This window comes from Scyliorhinus torazame, chromosome 18, assembly GCF_047496885.1.
Source record: "Scyliorhinus torazame isolate Kashiwa2021f chromosome 18, sScyTor2.1, whole genome shotgun sequence".
In the NCBI taxonomy this organism is placed as follows: Eukaryota; Metazoa; Chordata; class Chondrichthyes; order Carcharhiniformes; family Scyliorhinidae; genus Scyliorhinus; species Scyliorhinus torazame.
The window spans coordinates 62,288,582-62,308,441 of record NC_092724.1 but is presented as its reverse complement, the minus strand read 5'-3'; the positions used below and the strand labels follow the sequence as shown (position 1 = coordinate 62,308,441).

Sequence of the window (19,860 nt, the reverse complement as noted above, 5' to 3'; positions counted from 1 at the left end):
GTACGACCACTCCTGTTCAAAACCAGTTGAGTGCTGACAGTGGGAATTGTAGGAAAGTAGAATGTTGCTTGGGCCTGGCTATAATAATCATTATTGTCACAAGTAGGCTTACATTAACACTGCAATGAAGTTACCATGAAAAGCCTCCTTACCGTGTGGTACTTTCCTGCCCATATTACATTGCAACAATGACTATCCTTTAAAAGTCTCAGTGGCTGTAAAGCAATTTAGGAAGTGCAAGTCTTTATGCTGTGATTTGGAAATGCAGAGAGCGTGTCAAGAGCTCAGTTCTAAAGGCAATTAAATTGGGAATTGAGTTTTTGGAGTACCTATATATAATGTTGCAGGTTTTTCTGAAACCTCCCCTTGGTGTGTGTATTTTAAACCACTAGAGGGTGCACTTTGTATATCAGAAAGTAGCTGTTTTAATTGATGTTGGAAGTTTAAAAACTTCCATGGCAAGTTACAAAATATACCTCTTTCAAGATTATTTCAAAGTCTAAAGTGAGAAAGAGCTTGAGGCTGATGCTAGAACTTATTCTTGTATTCTAGATTACCTCTGCATATTGATGTGGGGGTTTGCGAGATACCATCGATCTTGAATCTTCCAGACTGGAATAGAGTGAATAACAGCCAGATTTCGAGATATTTTTCTTGATCACCTTTACATGTGTGTCTGTGCATGTCTATACACATAAGTGGGGCAGTAATTGATAAAACAGCTATGATAGTTCTTGGTTATCACTCGTGAGCAAGACAATTGACAGGAGGTACTAGAGAGTAATTATATTTTGTAATGTTTGACACAACTCTGGGGAAAGGAGAGAACAGTACAATTAGATTTTTCTGTCTTTAACTGTGCAAAGTATTTTCTCGTGTTTTGCTTCAACATCTGTAAATCAATTTTCCTATTACCCTGTATTGCACAGGACTAAAGAGTTGAAATTTTAATTATTTTTTGCTGTGTTTAATCTTTTTTTCATTATTTGTTGCTGTGTTTAATCTTTTTTTTACTAAACATTTTGAGGTTTTTTTTGGTATTATAACAACAACACAATAAACAATGTACATGAAACTATAAACATAGTGCAAAAGCCGTCTCCCTTCCTGACAGGTCCCACCTTTATTAACCCCCTACTCGAAGCTAAACTTAACCCCCCCCCCCCCCCCTTCTGCTGACTATTAATTTTCCGCGAAGAAGTTGACGAACAGTTGCCACCTCTGGGCGAACCCTAAAAGTGACCCTCTCAAGGCAAACTTGATTTTCTCCAAACAGAGAAAGCTAGCCACGTCCGTCTTCGGGGGCCTTGAGTCCCTCCAAGCTAATAGTATCCGTCTCCGGGCTACCAGGGAAGCAAAGGCCAGCCAGAACGTCTGTCGCTTTCTCCTCCTGGATTCCCGGGTCTTCCAACACCCCGAAAATCACCACCTCTGGACTCAGCGCCACCCTTGTTTTTAACACCGTGGACATGACATCTGCAAACCCCTGCCAAAATCCCCTAAGCTTTGGACATGCCCAGAACATGTGTACATGTTTCGCTGGCACTCCCGCACATTTTGCACACCTGTCTTCCACCCCAAAGAATCTGCTCATCCGGGCCATTGGCATGTGAGCCCGGTGAACGACCTTAAATTGTATCAGGCTGAGCCTGGCACATGTTGCGGACGCGTTGACTCTACTCAACGCATCCGCCCAAAGACCATCCTCTATCTCTCCTCCCAGCTCCTCCTCCCACTTGCGCTTCAGCTCCTCGATCTGCGTCTCCTCTGACCCCATAAGTTCCTTATAAATGTCTGAGACGCTCCCTTCTCCTACCCACCCTCTGGAAACTACCCTGTCCTGAATCCCCCTTAGCGGTAGGAGCGGGAAGGTTGTCACCTGTTTACGTAGGAAGTCCTGCAGATACCTGAATTTGTTTCCCCTTGCCAACCCAAACTTCTCCTCCAGCGCCCTCATACTCTGAAAGCTGCCCTCTATGAACATATCCCCCATCCTCTCAATCCCTGCTCTCCGCCATATCCGGAACCCCCCCCATCCATACTTCCCAGGGCAAACCGGTGATTATCACAGATTGGGGACCAGACCGATGCTCCCTCTGCTCCCACATGTCTCCTCCATTGCCCCCAGACTCTCCGAGCCACCACCACCACGGGGCTGGTGGAGTACCGTGCCGGCGAGAACAGCAGAGGCGCAGTTACCAACTCCCCCCAAACTGGTGCCCTTGCATGAAGCCGCCTCCATACGCTCCCATGCCGACCCCTCCCCCATCACCCACTTCCTGATCATGGCTATATTCGCTGCCCAGTAATAGTTACTAAAATTTGTCGGCGCCAGCCCGCCCCCTCCCCGACTCCGCTCAAGCATTACCTTCCTTACCCGCGGGATCTTGCCTGCCCAAACAAAACCAGAGATCACTTTGTTGACCGTTTAAAAAAGGAGCGCGGAATAAAGATGGGGAGACTATGAAACACGAACAGGAATCTTGGGAGGACCGTCATCTTCACCATCTGCACCCTCCCAGCTAATGACAACGGGAGCGCGTCCCATCTCCGAAAATCGTCCTTCATTTGGTCTACTAGCCTGGCCAAATTTTACTTATGCAGTTGGTCCCATTCCCACGCCACTTGAATGCCTAGGTACCTAAAACTTCCCCTACTAATCTAAACGGCAGCTCCCCCAATCGCCTCCCCTGTCCCCTCGCCTGGATCGCAAACATCTCACTATTTCCCATATTTAGCTTATACCCAGAAAACTGGCCAAATTCCCCTAGAATCCCCATGATTTCTTCCATCCCCTCTCATGGCTCCGATACATACAGAAGCAGGTCGTCAGCATAGAGCGAGACTCTGTGCTCCGCCCCCCCGCCCCGGACCAGCCCCTTGAGGCTCTCCGAGCAATTGCCAACAGCTCTATAGCTAGCGCGAACAGCAGTGGGGAGAGGGGGCATCCCTGTCTTGTCCCCCGGTGCAGTCTAAAATGGTCCGATGTTGTCCTATTCGTCCGTACACTTGCCACAGGAGCCTGATACAGCAACCTGACCCAGTCAATAATGCCCCGCCCATATCCGAACCGTCCCAGTACCTCCCACAGATAATCCCATTCTACCTGGTCAAAAGCCTTTACTGCATCCATTGCGATCACTACCTCCATCTCCCTACCTTCCGAGGGCATCATGATCACATTTAACAGCCTTCTTACATTGGCCACCAACTGCCTACCCTTAACAAACCCCATCTGGTTCTTCCAAATAACGTCCGGAACACAATCCTCAATCCTGGAGGACAAAATTGTGGCCTGCAGTTTGACGTCCACATTCAACAGGGATATCGGCCTGTAGGACCCACACAGCTTTGGGTTCTTGTCCCGCTTCAGAATCAGCAAAATCATGGCCTGTGACATCGTCGGGGGCAGCACCCCTCTTTCCCTTGTCTCATTGAACATCGGCCCCAATATCCCAGAGAACTTTTTATAAAACTCCACTGGGTACCCGTCCGGCCCCGGGGCTTTACCTGACTGCATGGCCTTCAGACCCTCCACTATCTCTTCCAACCCGATCGGGGCCCCCAGCCCTTCTACCAGCTCCCCGTCTACCTTCGGGAAATTCAGCCCCCCCAAGAAGTGCCTCATCCCCTCCGGCCCGTAGGGGGTTCCGATCTATACAGCCTACTGTAGAAATCCCTAAACGCCTTATTCACCCCTGCTGAATCTCCAACCAACTTCCCATCTCCGTCATTTACTTTACCTATCTCCCTGGCTGCCTCCCTCTTTCTATGATGTGGAGATGCTGGCGTTGGACTGTGGTGAGCACAGTACAAAGTCTTACAACACCAGGTTAAAGTCCAACAGGTTTGTTTCGATGTCACTAGCTTTCGGAGCGCTGCTCCTTCCTCAGGTGAATGAGGTGAAGGCTCCTTCCTTCACCTGAGGAAGGAGCAGCGCTCCGAAAGCTAGTGACATCGAAACAAACCTGTTGGACTTTAACTTGGTGGTGTAAGACTTCGTACTGTCCCTCTTTCTAAGCTGCTGTGCAAGCATTCTGCTGGCCTTCTCTCCATACTTAGAGATCGCCCCCCTCTCATTTCTCAGCTGCTCCACCACTCTCCCTGTGGTTAACAAGCCGAACTCCGCCTGTAGCCTCCGCCGTTCCCTTAAAAGCCCTGTTTCTGGGGTCTCCACATACTCCTATCGATCTCCTTAACCAGTCGGTCCATCTCTGCCCTGTCCACCTTCTCCCTATGGGCCCGTATCAAGATCAGCTCGCCTCATCCACCGCCTTCAGTGCTTCCCAGACCGTCACTGCTGAAATTTCCCCCGTGTGGTTGACCTGCAGGTAGTTCCGAATACATTTCCTCAGCTGCTCGCACACCCCTTTGTCAGCCAAAAGTCCCACATCTAACCTCCAGTGCGGGTGCTGGTTACTGTCCTTACTAACCTGCAGGTCAACCCAGTGCGGAGCATGGTCTGAGATTGTGATCGCCGAGTACCCCGTGTCCACTACCCCAGCCAGTAAGGCCCTGCTCAAAATGAAGAAATTGATCCAGGAGTACACTTTATGCACGGTTGAGTAGAAGGAGAACTCCTTCACCCTCGTCTGCCCAAATCTCCACCGATTCTCTCCTCCTCTCTCTCTTCCCCCCCCCCCCCCCATCTGCTCCATGAACACTTTTAGTTCCTTTGCCATTTTTGGCACCCTGCACGTTTTCAAGCTTGACCGGTCCAAGCCAAGGTCAATAACTGTGTTGAAGTCCCCTCCCATGACCAAACTGTGCGAGTCTAGGTCCGGTATCTTCCCCAGCATCCTCTTTATAAACTCCACATCATCCCAATTTGGCGCATACATATTTACTAATACCACCTGCACCCCCTCCAGTTTCCCACTGACCATAATGTACCGACCTCCCACATCCGAAACTCTTCTACCCGCCTCAAACACCACCCGCTTATTGATCAGGATCGCGACCCCTCTAGTCTGAATCCAGTCCCGAGTGAAAGACCTGACTGACCCAGCCTTTCCTCCATCTAATCTGGTCAGTTACTCTAAGATGCGTCTCCTGCAACATTACCACGTCCGCCTTCAGTCCCATAGGATGCGCGAACACACGTTCCCTCTTGACCGGCTCATTTAACCCTCGAACATTCCAGGTGATCAGCCTAGTTGGGGGGGGGGGCTCATTGCCCCTTCGCCGATCAGCCATCCCCTTTTTTGGGCCTGCCTCCAGCCCATGCTCTGCGCCTCCACCGACCCGCCCCCAGGCAGCCTCCGCCCCCAACCTACTCTCTGTCCCTTGGCCCAAGTCCCTCCCTCATCAGCAGAACATTTCCCCCCCCCCCCCCCCATAGTAACAATGTTCTGTAACCCAACCCCTTTGATAAACCGAACATATGCACACACCCCACTGCGCTTCCGTGAGCTAGCCTGCCCAGCTAGCTTGGTGGCCCCAATCCCTGACGCCGGATAGTCTCCCACCTATTGTTCCCTCCCACCCACCCCCACCCCTCGTACAAACATACTCCAACATCAAACAATCCCCACACAATTGCCCGACAGAAAGACACCAAAACCTAAACCAGCGCACCTCCATCCCCCAACAGTGCAAATGAAAACCTTAACTCACTCAGCTCTGCCACTGGTCCCAAATCAATACAGAAGGCATTACAAACAGCTTCCGCAAAACGAAAAATGAGAAACTTTTTTTTAAAAGAACAGAGAAACTAAAAGAAAAAAAACATTATCGCTGCAGCAAAGTTTAAAAGTTCTCATTCCACCACCAGTCCTTTCCTTTTCACGAAGTCCAGCACGTCCTCAGGCGACTCGAAATAAAAGTGCTGTTCCTTGTACGTGACCCAGAGATGGGCTGGATACAACAGTCCGAACTTTACCTTTTTCTTAAAAAGGATCGACCTAATCTGGTTGAAGCCTGCTCTTCTGGCCACCTCCACACTATCCGGTCTTGGTAGACCCGCAGGATACTATTGTCCCACTTACAGATCCGTGTCTGCTTGGCTCACTTATCCAAGTACCTGTGGAATCTCACCACCATTGCCAGCGGTGGGGGGGGGGGGCGGGGTGCGGGGGGCTCTGTTCATGGCTTCCTCGCGAGTGCTGTGTGAGTCCTGTCCACCTCCAAGGGTCGGGAGAATGCCCCATCCCCCAGCAGCTTCTCAAACATATCTGCAATGTATGCCCCAGTGTCCGCTCCTTCGGACCCCTCCGGCAACCCAACGATTCTCAAGTTCTGCTGGCGGCACTTATTCTCTAGGTTCTCCACCTTCTCCAAGAGCTTCTACTGCTGGTCTCTCAGCATCCCCACCTCCAACTCCACCGCAGTTTGAGTTCCTCCTGTTCGGCCAGCGCCTTCTCCACCTTCTGGATCACCTGATCTTGGGCGTCCAATCTAAGCTCCAGCCGCTCAATCGACTCTTTAATCGGGTCCAAGCAGTCCCGTTTCTGCTTAGCAAAGCTTTCCTGAATAACTTGCATCAGCTGCTCCGTTGACCGCTGGGTCGACAAACCAGAGGTCCGGTCCTCCGTCATGCTGTCTCCCGCTGCAGCTTCAGCCCAAGCCTTCTCTGTCTTTCTGTTTCTGCCTTTGCGAGCACTTCTAGTCCTTCTCTCTATGCACCGATGTGGGAATTCAGTACATAATTGCCTCTGTCTTCAGTTTTACAGTTCAAGTCCAGTAGAAAATTGGGGGGAAAGGTCCAAAAGTCCGACCCGAGCGGGAGCCACCAAATGTGCGACTTACTCCTTCATAGCCGCCACCGGGAGTCTGCTATGTTTATTCTTGACATGACAATTTAGCAATGAGTTTGTTGGTGGCAATTTATTTAAATTATTAGATTTTGAAGCCATGGTTGTGCCCTTTTTAGTTAAGTACCAAGGGTCTAGAATGTTGCAATCTTTTAGGTCTGAGCTACCTGTTACCTGCCCTCATTGGTGAGCATTTCAAAGTGTCATTATTGAACATCATTATTGCTAGTACGGCAAGGGGAAAACTGAAAAACCTATCATTCACTGCCTTATTCAAACCGGTCATGCTGTAATGCAGAAGGACTTATTATTTTTATGGTTAAAGTGTTTTTTGTAGCCTAACATAAAGTGCTCATTCACACAGTTATTTGTGTATTGTATTTGCCAGCTCTAGGACCAAGGAACGGCCATCCAAATCATCTTGATCTTGTGTAATTCATAAACAAAATCAACTTTTCTCTTCCCCATTTCCCTGTTCCTTTTAGGATGGTGGCTCTCTAGACCAGGTGCTTAAAGAAGCTAGGAGAATTCCAGAGGAAATCCTGGGAAAAGTCAGCATAGCGGTAAGTGTATTGAATGTGAAGATAAAAGTTGGATAGGAACAGACATGTTTTCAAATAAATTAAGAAATGTTCCATAACCTCTCATTCAAATCTATAATCTGTGAAAATTTGCCTTTTTTAAAAACCCATCGGGTGCTACAATAATTAAAGAAGATAATGGGTTTGTGGCCGTATCACTGAGTCACTCTGTTTCCCTGATAATATAGTTATTTTGTGTTGTCCCTCATCCTTCCATACCATGGAACATTTTCTGCGAGCAATTTATTCCCAGTTCTAACCCAAATCACCTTTTAAACCAACCATGTCAAGGTGGGTGAGAAAGTTCAATGTTTGTCTTTGTAATTCAGCCTCCCTTACCAAGATGAAGATCTGTCTACATTTGAACATGATGAGATTGGAATTTTCTTCTGGGAGAAAGTCCACAGTTTAACCATTCACCTTCAGAACATTGACTTGTAAATACGTTGCACCTTTAGAACATCCCCTCGGTTACAGGTGGATTTCTCCCAATAATGGCCCTTTTTCGGATAGCTACCCAATGATTCCTGGGAGCAACATATATGATTGGTGTATGATCACAGGATTTACTCTACTATTATAGCCCAACAAGCAAATAGCCTGCCAATATTCAAACAGAAGGAAAGATCACTTCGGAATGTGAAGACAAGACTTCTGGTGACGGCGGGCGGGAGGCGGCCGCACAATGGAGAGCCCCCGCTCGGTAACGGCAATTTCGGGGCTTTAAGCCCGGTCCCAGGGTCCGCGGAGGCGGCAGAAGAAGGGAGAAGGCACAGAGGAGGCACTGAGAAGACACAGGAGGGAAAAAAACCCCAAAGAAAAATGTCGAGGGTGAGCAAAAAAACGGCCGAAAAAAAACCAGCTGGAGGTCCGTCAGGGAGTGGAAAGGTCACCGCGGGGTCACCAGGAAAAATGGAGGCTGGAGCACCAGGGAAGGCCGCACTGCTTACGGCTGAAGAAATAACCAAAGTGATGGCTGCGGAATTTGAAAAGCAGTTGGCGCAGATTGCGAAATGCATGGAGACGGTGAGGAAGGAGATGAGGGAGGTTTTGAGTGTGCTGGTGGAGGAGGTGGTTTCCCCGGTGAGGACGGAGGTGGCGAGCGCAGTGGCGGAGGTGCGAGAGCAAGGGGAGGCGCTGAAAGAAGTGAAGGAGACGTTATTGCAGCACGGTGATCAACTTGCCTCGATGGTGAAAGAGATGCGGAAGGTGATGGATACTAACAAGGGTCTGCGAGGAAAAATAGAAGACCTGGAAAATAGATCCAGGCGACAGAACTTGAGGATTGTGGGGCTGCCCGAAGGAGTTGAAGGACCGAAGCCGACTGAGTATTTTGCCACGATGCTGGCAAAACTACTGGGGGAGGGGGAGGACCCCTCCCGATATGAACTGGATCGGGCTCATCGGTCGTGGAGGCCTGTACCAAAGGCGAGTGAGCCGCCAAGGGCAGTGACTCTGTGCTTCCGTAGGTACAGGGTGAAGGAGAAGGTCCTGAGCTGGGCCAAGCAGAAGCGGGTGGTGCAGTGGGCTGGAGCTGGTATAAGTGTATACCAGGAATTTACGGTGGAGCTGGCAAGGAGGTGGGCTGCCTTCAACCGGGTGAAGAGGGCACTGTACATTAGCAAGGTGCGGTGTGGCATTGTATATCCAGCGAAGCTGAGGGTGACTTACAAGCTCAGGGACTTTTATTTTGGAACGGCGGAAGCAGCGGAGGAGTTTGCAAAAGCAGAAGGACTGTGGCAGAACTGACAAACTGAGGAATGGCCATGTGCCGATGTAACCTTATGACTGTATTTTCTTCTTTTTTGTATCACTGCGTGCAGGTGTAGAGATTAAAGGAGCCAAGGTGGTATATATTTGGACGAGGGAAGGGACGGGACTTTCACTCGAAATGAGGGTTCTTTGGGGTGTAGGTGGATAGGCGGGGTTTGTGTGCTAAAAGGGGATCTTTGGGCTTTCCTGGGGCCAGGCAAGTGGGAAAGAGACCCGGGCGGGGGCCTCCACGCTGGCCGGTTTAAGCCGGCCAGTGAACGGGAGTGAGGTGGGGGATGGGGCTGCGGCCATCGGAGCCTGGCAGAACAGGGTCCGAGTGGTCTAGCCGGGGTGGAAAGTTGGGGGGGAAGGAACCGAGGGTAGGGGGAGGAGTTTTACAAGAGGCAGTGGACGGGAGGAGCTGGAGGCCTGGGATTGGGGGGGGGGGGGGGGGGAGCTGTGTAAGATTAAGGGTGACTACGGGTAATCCCTGATTTATTTTTGTCATTTGCTTATGTAAACATGCGGGTTGAGGTTTGGGGGTTGGTGGGTAGATGGGACCGTTGTTGTTATTATGGGGACTGACATATCTTGCTGATTATTGTTTATTGTTGATGGATGTAAATGTGGGAGAAAATGTGAAAATGGAGGAGAATTTTTTTATAAAAAAAAATTTTTTTAAAGGAATGTGAAGACAAGAAAATTAGCCTATACTGTGGTAGTGTTCAATTTTCTTGTTCATCTGAAGACTAGTTGTTAAAATTCCCTTGTGCTATTTCATCGTAGTCCTATCTCAAAATACTTGGTCAATTTTCTCTATTCTTCAAACCATTTTGGAAATATTGCAAGTAGAAATTCAGAGTTACAGTTTAGATATTTAAATCCATATGTAGCAGCTACGTTCACATTTCTTCAACTTTAGATTTTATTGGTAGACAGTTTATGCCAGAGGAATGCAAGTATCACTTTATACTAGCAAAGCCTGGCTATATTTGGAACAATAGATAACACCAAGAATGTAGCTGAAATTCAAAGCTAAGGGCAGAACAAGAATGTGAACAATATCTCACTTTATTTTTTGACACGTTCCAACTTCTGCAAGTTATCATTTTCTTTGTATGCCTTGTCAGGCATCTCTGCAATTGACTGGATCAATGCATCACATGGCCTGCTCATTACTCCCATCAGTTGTTGCTGGCAGTCTGGAAGCACCAGGAACTATCCAGACATGACTTTTTTTGACACTCCCCTTGCAAGGAGCTGCTCTAACCTCAGCTATTCACTTTAAAAACTAAACAAAAGGAAAGGGAATTGAGCCAGTATCTGTTCCCTTTCTATTAGCACCCTGTGCAACCATGCTGACTACATTTAAAACAGTGTTAAAGTGTCTGGTATAGTTTTGAAATCAATAACACAGCCTATATTTTTGATATTTCACAGATGCAACGGATTTATTGTTAGTTCATTATGTTTTCGAGTTCATTATTGAATTTAGTCTGCCACCTAACGCAGATTTCCATACTCGACTGCGACACTTGAAATTAGACCATGAGAATCTTTGAAAAGGGGATAAGTGGTCATTATAAATAACCATGTTGGAAAGTGGTAGTTTCATGCATTGTCCTGTTTCTCAATATGCCTGCTCTCTCCGGGAGGCTAGATGGGAGGTTTCGGAGGTGGCAGTGAACAAGCTCCAGAATGTTTGTTTCATAATAGCGGCATCTTTATCTTTAACAACAAAGAATTATCTGTGGCAAATAGTGACAGTTAATGATAAAAATGATTGACTTGGTTGGTGGTTGGCTCAACAAGTTATTAAGTCTTGTTTGATGTTGGAATATGAACAATTTGTACAATACTACATTTCATGAAAAATAAATTGCATGTTATTTTTGAAACCGATATCTAAAATGTACTTATTAATATATTCCCCAGCTTAATTTATTTGCACATCTACAATTTAGCCTTATGTGTAGTTTAGGTAGTCGGTTGCCATGCTTGCTTTCCTACTATGAGTGCTGCCCACGACGAAAGTGTCTTTTTTATTTATTCATTCATGGGATGCGGGTGTTCCTGGCAAAGCCAGCATGTGATGCCCTTCCCTAATTTCCCTTGAACTGAGTGGCTTGCTTGGCTCTTTGAGGGCAATTAAGAGCCAACCACATTGTTATAGGTGTGGAGTCACACGTAGGCCAGCCCAGGTAAGGAGAGCAGATTTCCTAGTGAATCAGATTGGTTTTTACAACAACCGATGATAGTTTCATCGTCACCATTATTGAGAGTAGCTTTCAAGTTCACACTTTTTAAATTTATTAATCAAATTTTAAATTCATCAGCTGCTATGATGGGATTACATCTCGAGAGCATCTACCTGAGTCTCTGGATTACTAATCCAATGATGTTGTCACTAGGCCACCATCTTCCCACCCATTACCTCCGCTTTTATTCTTTGCATTGCTTTTAATGATAGCCCAGTCTTTATCCTTTCCCTGAACAGTTAAGTCTTTTAAGTTTGCCTTCTGGCAAATACATCTTCATATGTGGAAAAATAGGAGCTTTTCCACATTCTGTTATTCAGCTCTTAATCTAGATCGGTCATTTTCAAAGTCGGGGTTGCGATCCGCGGGGCCATGCAACGCGGCGTTCCCGATCGCAGGGCATACTGCCAAACAACCACATAAACTGGCATTTAAAAATGCCGGCTGTGACCGGCTTTTGCAAATGACTGCCTGCGCATGTGTGCCTGCTCATCAATGCGCAGGCCTCCGGAGCCCAGCGAAAAACATTGCCTCCTCCTAATGTCGGCGCGCTGACCCAGGCGAAGATTTTTTTTAAATTCGATGCAGTCTTCCTGCTTGAAGCGATGGCAGAGAGTAGGTCACGCGCCCTAAACACTGACATCATGTGCTCTGGGCACGATTGCGATTCCCCCATTTTGTTAGCAGCAAACTAGCAATGGGTTGCGAAAGTCGGCCGGCCTTGGTCCTGAAGGTCCACAGGTTGGTAAAAGTTGAAAAACACTGATCTAGATGCTGAATCTAGTTGATCTGTTCAGGTGCAAAAATGTAGCTGATCCCAGTGATCAATCTTTCAGTAATATGTTTCTTGCCCACCTGTAGTACATGCAGGTTTTGACATAACTATGCTGATTATTGGACTTTATGGGATGAAATAACACAACAGGTGGCTATTTGGTCCATCATCTCTGGGCTAGTTCTCACCCCATCATTCTTTAGTTATTTTTATGATTGGCTGATCGACCGTTGTTTCTCTGTGTTCTGTTCCTTCTGCAGTTTTTTTTCTCTCTTCTATGATTGCAGTTGCTAAGTTTTTATTGTGAATGGTTCCCTTCTGTATATTTTTACCACTTAATTCCAAGGACAAATTGATGAATGCAACGAGGGTTGATCTCACAGTAGATGAGATGAATAGAAAACTAATGAAATTAATGTCTAAAATGCTTTTTAATGCATTTTATTCTGCAGGTCCTAAGGGGTTTGGCATATTTGCGAGAGAAGCATCAAATCATGCACAGAGGTGAGGAATTATTACATTGAAAACAGATTGGCTACATTCTCAGGTTTGTTCAAGTTACATTTTGAGAACAAAACACTTAAGCATTTGCAGGTGTAGTAAACCTCTAGAATCCTGCATGTTACAACTTTGTTTCTTACTAAGTAAAACGCATTAACTGTTTTACAACAGGAGCTTTTGGTAACGATCAGCTATGCCAACTGTGATTTTAAATGTTTGTATTTTGTTGGAAATGCTAAACTGTCACTTGGTAGTACAGACATTGAATACTGCGAAAAAGAGAGCCATGTTGCCGAAGCTTTTCATCTTGCATTGGAAAATATGCAAGAATGCCAAATTTCAAACAATCACAGAACTTTACACCACAGGAGAAAAGGGTGCTGGTTGTTTGGCAATTCAGCTCTGTCCAAGGCATTGTAACGGAGAAAGCAATGAGGAAAGATAGGTTCCTCAAACTTCCTGATAATTCAAAAAAGTGCAAGGTTTGAACACACTCCTTTTGTTTGCAGAGAATGAGTCCCTATGTATTAACATATGCCACTTTTGGCAACCATAAAGAGCCACATTATCAGCGTGACTGATTATCTTAAATTGGTTGTTATCGTAGCTATTAGCGCACTTCGGGTTGTTCAGAAAGTCCTGAACAATTGCAGAATCGCATCTAACAGTAAACCTAAATAATAATCTTTATTAGTGTCACAAGTAGGCTTACATTACTGCAATGCAGTTACTGTGAAAATCCCCTAGTCACCACATTACGATGTCTGTGCGGGTACACGGAGGGAGAATTCAGAATGTCCAATTCACCTAACAAGCACGTCTTTTGGGACTTTTGAGGAAACCGGAGCACCCGGAGGAAACTCACAGACACTGGGAGAATGTGCAGCCTCCGCACAGACAGCGAATCAAGCAGGGAATCGACCCTTGGCCCCTGGCGCTGAGCCAGTGCTTACCACTGTGCCATATTGCAGCCGTGAGCAGGTTGAGTTGGTTTGCCTATTACGAACAACCGAAGGTGCATGTTCAATTTGATCAGTGACTCGCTGGGACGTGTAGCCTCGCAACCCATGTATCTGGCATCGCACCAGCACTGAATTTCATGCACCACCTTCCTCAATTGTGTGGTAGGCAGCTCCTTTTGCAATCTTTGAATCTGCAGTCAGGCGAAATGACTTCCATATTCAAGTTCATGCGCTTCATCTCCAAACTCACTTTTGAGATCGAGCAGACACATCCCAACTGTCGGATCTTATCTAATAGCATGTCCTTTTGGCTGTTCACAGGACAATATGCTAGTTGAGAAATCCGCTAATGGACTCTCCACTACTGTCTACCGCAAACCAGCTTTCACTGATCAATATCAACATTGGGTGTCAGAAAGCTCCACACGCTATCAGATTGCCCTCATCATCAATCTTGTAAATAGGGCCCTAGCTATTTGCTCACCTTGCAAGCTTGGTGTTGTAATAGATAGAGTGTATCAAGCTATCCAACAGTACAATGGTTATACTGATTAAACCATTTTTCGGGGTGTACCATACAAACTCACAAATGTGTGAAAAGCCGCCACCTTCGGACCTGGAAAATGCCCGGCATACCACAACTTATCCAGGAAAGGCAAAGTGTCTCAAAATTTGAACCACCCTGTGATTATGCAATGGTTATGCGAGTCATATTGGCATTCTGCCTGCCACACAATTAGTGCCACTGCGATGTCAGATACATAGGCCAAACGCCCCAGCAATTGTCTGTTCGAATCAAACAATATGTTCCTTCGGTTAACATACGAATGCGACTTCCGGGTGCGGCGATGACCAGCTGAGTCGCACGTTTCGGCAGCTCCCGGTGAAACGGACTTTTGGGCTCTTGATAGGAGCCCCAACGGCAATTTTGACGGCTAAAAACACTGTGCGGTAAACCAGAAGGGAATCCCCCCCTGGATACGGATGGAAAAAGGAGGAGAAAGTGGCCGGATTGCAGTGGATCCTTTAGAACAGCGGCAAGGAAGGCAAGCAAAAACCAAGATGGCGTCGGAAGGCGGCAGTTTAACATGGGGCCCTGAACAACAAGAGTTCTTGAAATGCTGTGTGGAAGAGCTTAAAAAGGAAATGAAGAAAGAGCTGTTGGCCCCGATACTACAGGCGATCGAAGGGCTAAAGGAGGAACAAAAGACCCAGGAGCGGGAGCTTCGGGTCGTGAAGGCAAAGGCAGCCGAGAATGAGGACGATATACAGGGCCTGGTGGTGAAGACGGAGACGCATGAGGCACATCAGAAACGATGTGTGGAAAGGTTGGAGGCACTGGAGAACAACGCAAGGAGGAACAACCTGAGGATTCTTAGTCTTCCTGAAGGTGCGGAGGGAGCGGACGTCGGGGCATATGTGAGCACGATGCTGCACTCGTTAATGGGAGCGGAGGCCCCGGCGAGTCCGTTGGAGGTGGAGGGAGCATACCGAGTGATGGCGCGAGGACCGAGAGCAGGAGAAATTCCCAGAGCCATAGTGGTGAGATTCCTCCGTTTTAAGGATAGAGAAATGGTCCTTAGATGGGCAAAGAAAACTCGGAGCAGTAAATGGGAGAACGCGGTGATCCGCATTTATCAAGACTGGAGTGCGGAGGTGGCGAGAAGGAGGGCGAGCTTTAATCGGGCCAAGGCGGTGCTTCATTTAAAAAAAAGATAAAATCTGGAATGCTGCAACCGGCAAGACTGTGGGTCACATATCGAGGGAGGCACCACTACTTTGAGACGGCGGATGAAGCGTGGACTTTTATTGTGGAAGAAAAACTGGAATGAGCGGGTTATTAAAAAAAACGTTTGAACAAAGTGGTGGGGCGAATGTGGGGGGCGAAGAGGGGGGTTAAAAAGGGGGGAAAGAGGAGTTTTATGTACTAATCCTGCGATGTGGTAACTTTTCTCTCTTCCACAGGTGGTGATGGGGGGAGGTGGAGGAGATGGGGCGTTGGCCATTGGGGGCGGGGCCAAGGGAGAAGCGCGGGCTTGGTTCCCGCGCTATGATAAGCATGGCGGGAATAGAGAAGCAGGAAGGAGGGGGCGTCGCACGGTGCGAGCCGAGGTCACGGGGGGAAGCCGAGGTCGGCCAGAGTTTGCTGACTTCTGGGAGCAACATGGGAATAATTACGCTAGCGGGGGATCTAGCGGGGGGGGTGGGAGGGGGGAATTACTGGGTTGCTGCTGCTGGGGAGATGGGGGAGCTGGTATGGGAGGGGATGGGCGGGGGGGCACCGCCTGGGGGAGATACAGCTGCGTGGGAACCGGGTGAGGAGCTGGAAAAAGGGGATGGCTAATCGACAAGGGGGGAAGCCCCCCAACCCGGCTGATCACGTGGAACGTGAGAGGGCTGAATGGGCCGATAAAGAGGGCACGGGTACTCACACACCTTAAGAAACTTAAGGCAGATGTGGTTATGTTACAGGAAACGCACCTGAAACTGATAGACCAGGTTAGGCTACGCAAAGGGTGGGTGGGGCAGGTGTTCCATTCGGGGCTAGATGCGAAAAACAGGGGGGTGGCTATATTAGTGGGGAAGCGGGTTGGAACCAGGGCTGGATAGGTCGAAGTCCAGGACTGGAAGGAGGCCGGCAGCAGCCAAGGTACTTAAAGATTTTATGGCGCAGATGGGAGGTGTAGACCCGTGGAGATTTAGCAGACCTAGGAGTAAGGAGTTCTCGTTTTTCTCCTATGTCCATAAAGTCTACTCGCGAATAGACTTTTTTGTGCTGGGAAGGGTGTTGATCCCGAAGGTGAGGGGAACGGAGTATACGGCTATAGCCATTTCGGATCACGCTCCACACTGGGTAGACTTGGAGATAGGGGAGGAAACAGGAGGGCGCCCACCCTGGAGAATGGACATGGGACTAATGGCAGATGAGGGGGTGTGTCTAAGGGTGAGGGGGTGCATTGAAAAGTGCTTGGAACTCAATGATAATGGGGAGGTCCAGGTGGGAGTGGTCTGGGAGGCGCTGAAGGCGGTGGTTAGAGGAGAGCTGATATCAATAAGGGCACATAAAGGGAAGCAGGAGAGTAAGGAACGGGGAGCGGTTGCTGCAAGAACTTTTGAGGGTGGACAGACAATATGCGGAAGCACCGGAGGAGGACTGTACAGGGAAAGGCAAAGGCTACATGTAGAATTTGACTTGCTGACTACGAGCACTGCAGAGGCACAATGGAGGAAGGCACAGGGTGTACAGTACGAATATGGGGAGAAGGCGAGCAGGTTGCTGGCACACCAACTGAGGAAAAGGGGAGCAGCGAGGGAAATAGGGGGAGTGAGGGATGAGGAAGGAGAGATGGAGCGGGGAGCGGAGAGAGTGAACGGAGTGTTCAAGACATTTTATAAAAAATTATATGAAGCTCAACCCCCGGATGGGAGGGAGAGAATGATGGGCTTTTTGGATCGGCTGGAATTTCCCAAGGTGGAAGAGCAGGAAAGGGTGGGACTGGGAGCACAGATCGAGGTAGAAGAAGTGGTGAAAGGAATTAGGAGCATGCAGGCAGGAAAGGCCCCGGGACCGGATGGATTCCCAGTCGAATTCTATAGAAAATATGTGGACTTGCTCGCCCCGGTATTGACGAGGACCTTTAATGAGGCAAAGGAAAGGGGACAACTGCCCCCGACTATGTCTGAAGCAACGATATCGCTTCTCTTAAAGAAGGAAAAGGACCCGCTACAATGCGGGTCCTATAGACCTATTTCCCTCCTAAATGTAGATGCCAAGATCCTGGCCAAGGTAATGGCAATGAGAATAGAGGAATGTGTCCCGGGGGTGGTCCACGAGGACCAAACTGGGTTTGTGAAGGGGAGACAGCTGAACACGAATATACGGAGGCTGTTAGGGGTAATGATGATGCCCCCACCAGAGGGGGAAACGGAGATAGTAGTGGCGATGGATGCCGAGAAAGCATTTGATAGAGTGGAGTGGGATTATTTGTGGGAGGTGTTGAGGAGATTTGGTTTTGGAGAGGGGTATGTTAGATGGGTGCAGCTGTTGTATAGGGCCCCGATGGCGAGCGTGGTCACGAATGGACGGGGATCTGCATATTTTCGGCTCCATAGAGGGACAAGGCAGGGATGCCCTCTGTCCCCATTATTGTTTGCACTGGCGATTGAGCCCCTGGCGATAGCGTTGAGGGGTTCCAAGAAGTGGAGGGGAGTACTTAGAGGAGGAGAAGAACACCAGGTATCTTTGTATGCGGACGATTTGTTACTATATGTGGCAGACCCGGCGGAGGGGATGCCAGAAATAATGCGGATACTTGGGGAGTTTGGGGATTTTTCAGGGTATAAATTGAACATGGGGAAAAGTGAGTTGTTTGTGGTGCATCCAGGGGAGCAGAGTAGAGAAATAGAGGACCTACCGTTGAGGAAGGTAACAAGGGACTTTCGTTACCTGGGGATCCAGATAGCCAAGAATTGGGGCACATTGCATAGGTTAAATTTAACGCGGTTGGTGGAACAAATGGAGGAGGATTTCAAGAGATGGGATATGGTATCCCTGTCACTGGCAGGTAGGGTGCAGGCGGTTAAGATGGTGGTCCTCCCGAGATTCCTCTTTGTGTTTCAGTGCCTCCCGGTGGTGATCACGAAGGCTTTTTTAAAAGGATTGAAAAGAGCATCATGGGTTTTGAGTGGGCCGGGAAGACCCCGAGAGTGAGGAAGGGATTCTTACAGCGTAGCAGGGATAGGGGGGGCTGGCACTACCGAGCCTAAGTGAGTATTATTGGGCCGCTAATATTTCAATGGTGAGTAAGTGGATGGGAGAGGAGGAAGGAGCGGCGTGGAAGAGATTAGAGAGGGCGTCCTGTAGGGGGACTAGCCTACAGGCTATGGTGACAGCCCCATTGCCGTTCTCACCGAGGAACTACACCACAAGCCCGGTGGTGGTGGCTACACTGAAGATTTGGGGACAGTGGAGACGGCATAGGGGAAAGACTGGAGCCTTGGGGGGGGTCCCCGATAAGAAACAACCATAGGTTTGCCCCGGGGGAATGGATGGGGGATATGGAATGTGGCAAAGAGCAGGAATAACGCAACTGAAAGATCTGTTTGTGGATGGGAAGTTCGCGAGTCTGGGAGCGCTGACCGAGAAATATGGGTTGCCCCAAGGGAATGCATTCAGGTATATGCAACTGAGGGCTTTTGCGAGGCAACAGGTGAGGGAATTCCCGCAGCTCCCGACACAAGAGGTGCAGGACAGAGTGATCTCAAAGACATGGGTGGGGGATGGTAAGGTGTCAGATATATATAGGGAAATGAGGGACGAAGGGGAGACTATGGTAGATGAACTAAAAGGGAAATGGGAAGAAGAGCTGGGGGAGGAGATCGAGGAGGGGCTGTGGGCAGATGCCCTAAGCAGGGTAAACTCATCGTCCTCGTGTGGCCAGGCTAAGCCTGATTCAGTTTAAGGTATTACACAGGGCGCATATGACTGGAGCACGGCTCAGTAAATTTTTCGGGGTGGAGGATAGGTGTGCGAGGTGCTCGAGAAGCCCAGCGAATCATACCCATATGTTTTGGTCATGCCCGGCACTACAGGGGTTTTGGATGGGGGTGACAAAGGTGCTTTCAAAAGTAGTGGGGGTCCGGGTCGAACCAAGCTGGGGGTTGGCTATATTTGGGGTTGCACAAGAGCCGGGAGTGCAGGAGGCGAGAGACGCCGATGTTTTGGCCTTTGCGTCCCTAGTAGCCGGCGCAGGATATTGCTAATGTGGAAAGAAGCCAAGCCCCGGGGGTGGAGACCTGGATAAATGACATGGCAGGGTTTATAAAGCTAGAGCGGATTAAGTTCGTTCTAAGGGGGTCGGCTCAAGGGTTCACCAGGGCGGTGGCAACCGTTCGTCGAATACCTCGCAGAAAGATAGATGGAGGGGAAAAAAAGAAGGCAGCAGCAGCAGCCCAGGATAGGGGGGGGGGGGGGGGGGGGGGGGGGGAGAACCAGAAGGACTCTCAGGGTTGTTAATATATACTGTATAATATGCAAAGGTCGTTGCTACAGATAATTATATATTGGACTGTTAAATTATATTTTTGGAGAGTGTTACTTGTGATAAGGCAGTTGCCAATTAGGGTTAGTTTTCATTTTTGTTATTTATTATTTATTCATTTTCTGTTTATAAAATAGGTCATTGTTATTTGTGTTGTTCTAATATTGTGTAAAGGATGCACAATGTACTGTGTTGGTTGACCAAACATTTTCAATAAAATATTTTTGTAAAAAAAACA

At 48.4% G+C, this 19,860-nt stretch overlaps 1 protein-coding gene across 1 annotated transcript in view; it reads left to right on the top strand.

Annotated features, from left to right (window-relative positions):
- The window catches only part of map2k2a (mitogen-activated protein kinase kinase 2a), a 143,333-nt gene that overhangs the window by 68,130 nt on the left and 55,343 nt on the right, over nucleotides 1-19,860 (top strand). Inside the window, exons 4-5 of the mRNA XM_072482812.1 lie at nucleotides 7,238-7,315; nucleotides 12,571-12,622. Coding sequence (XP_072338913.1) covers nucleotides 7,238-7,315; nucleotides 12,571-12,622 — 130 coding nt within the window. The remainder of the gene's footprint in view (nucleotides 1-7,237; nucleotides 7,316-12,570; nucleotides 12,623-19,860) is intronic.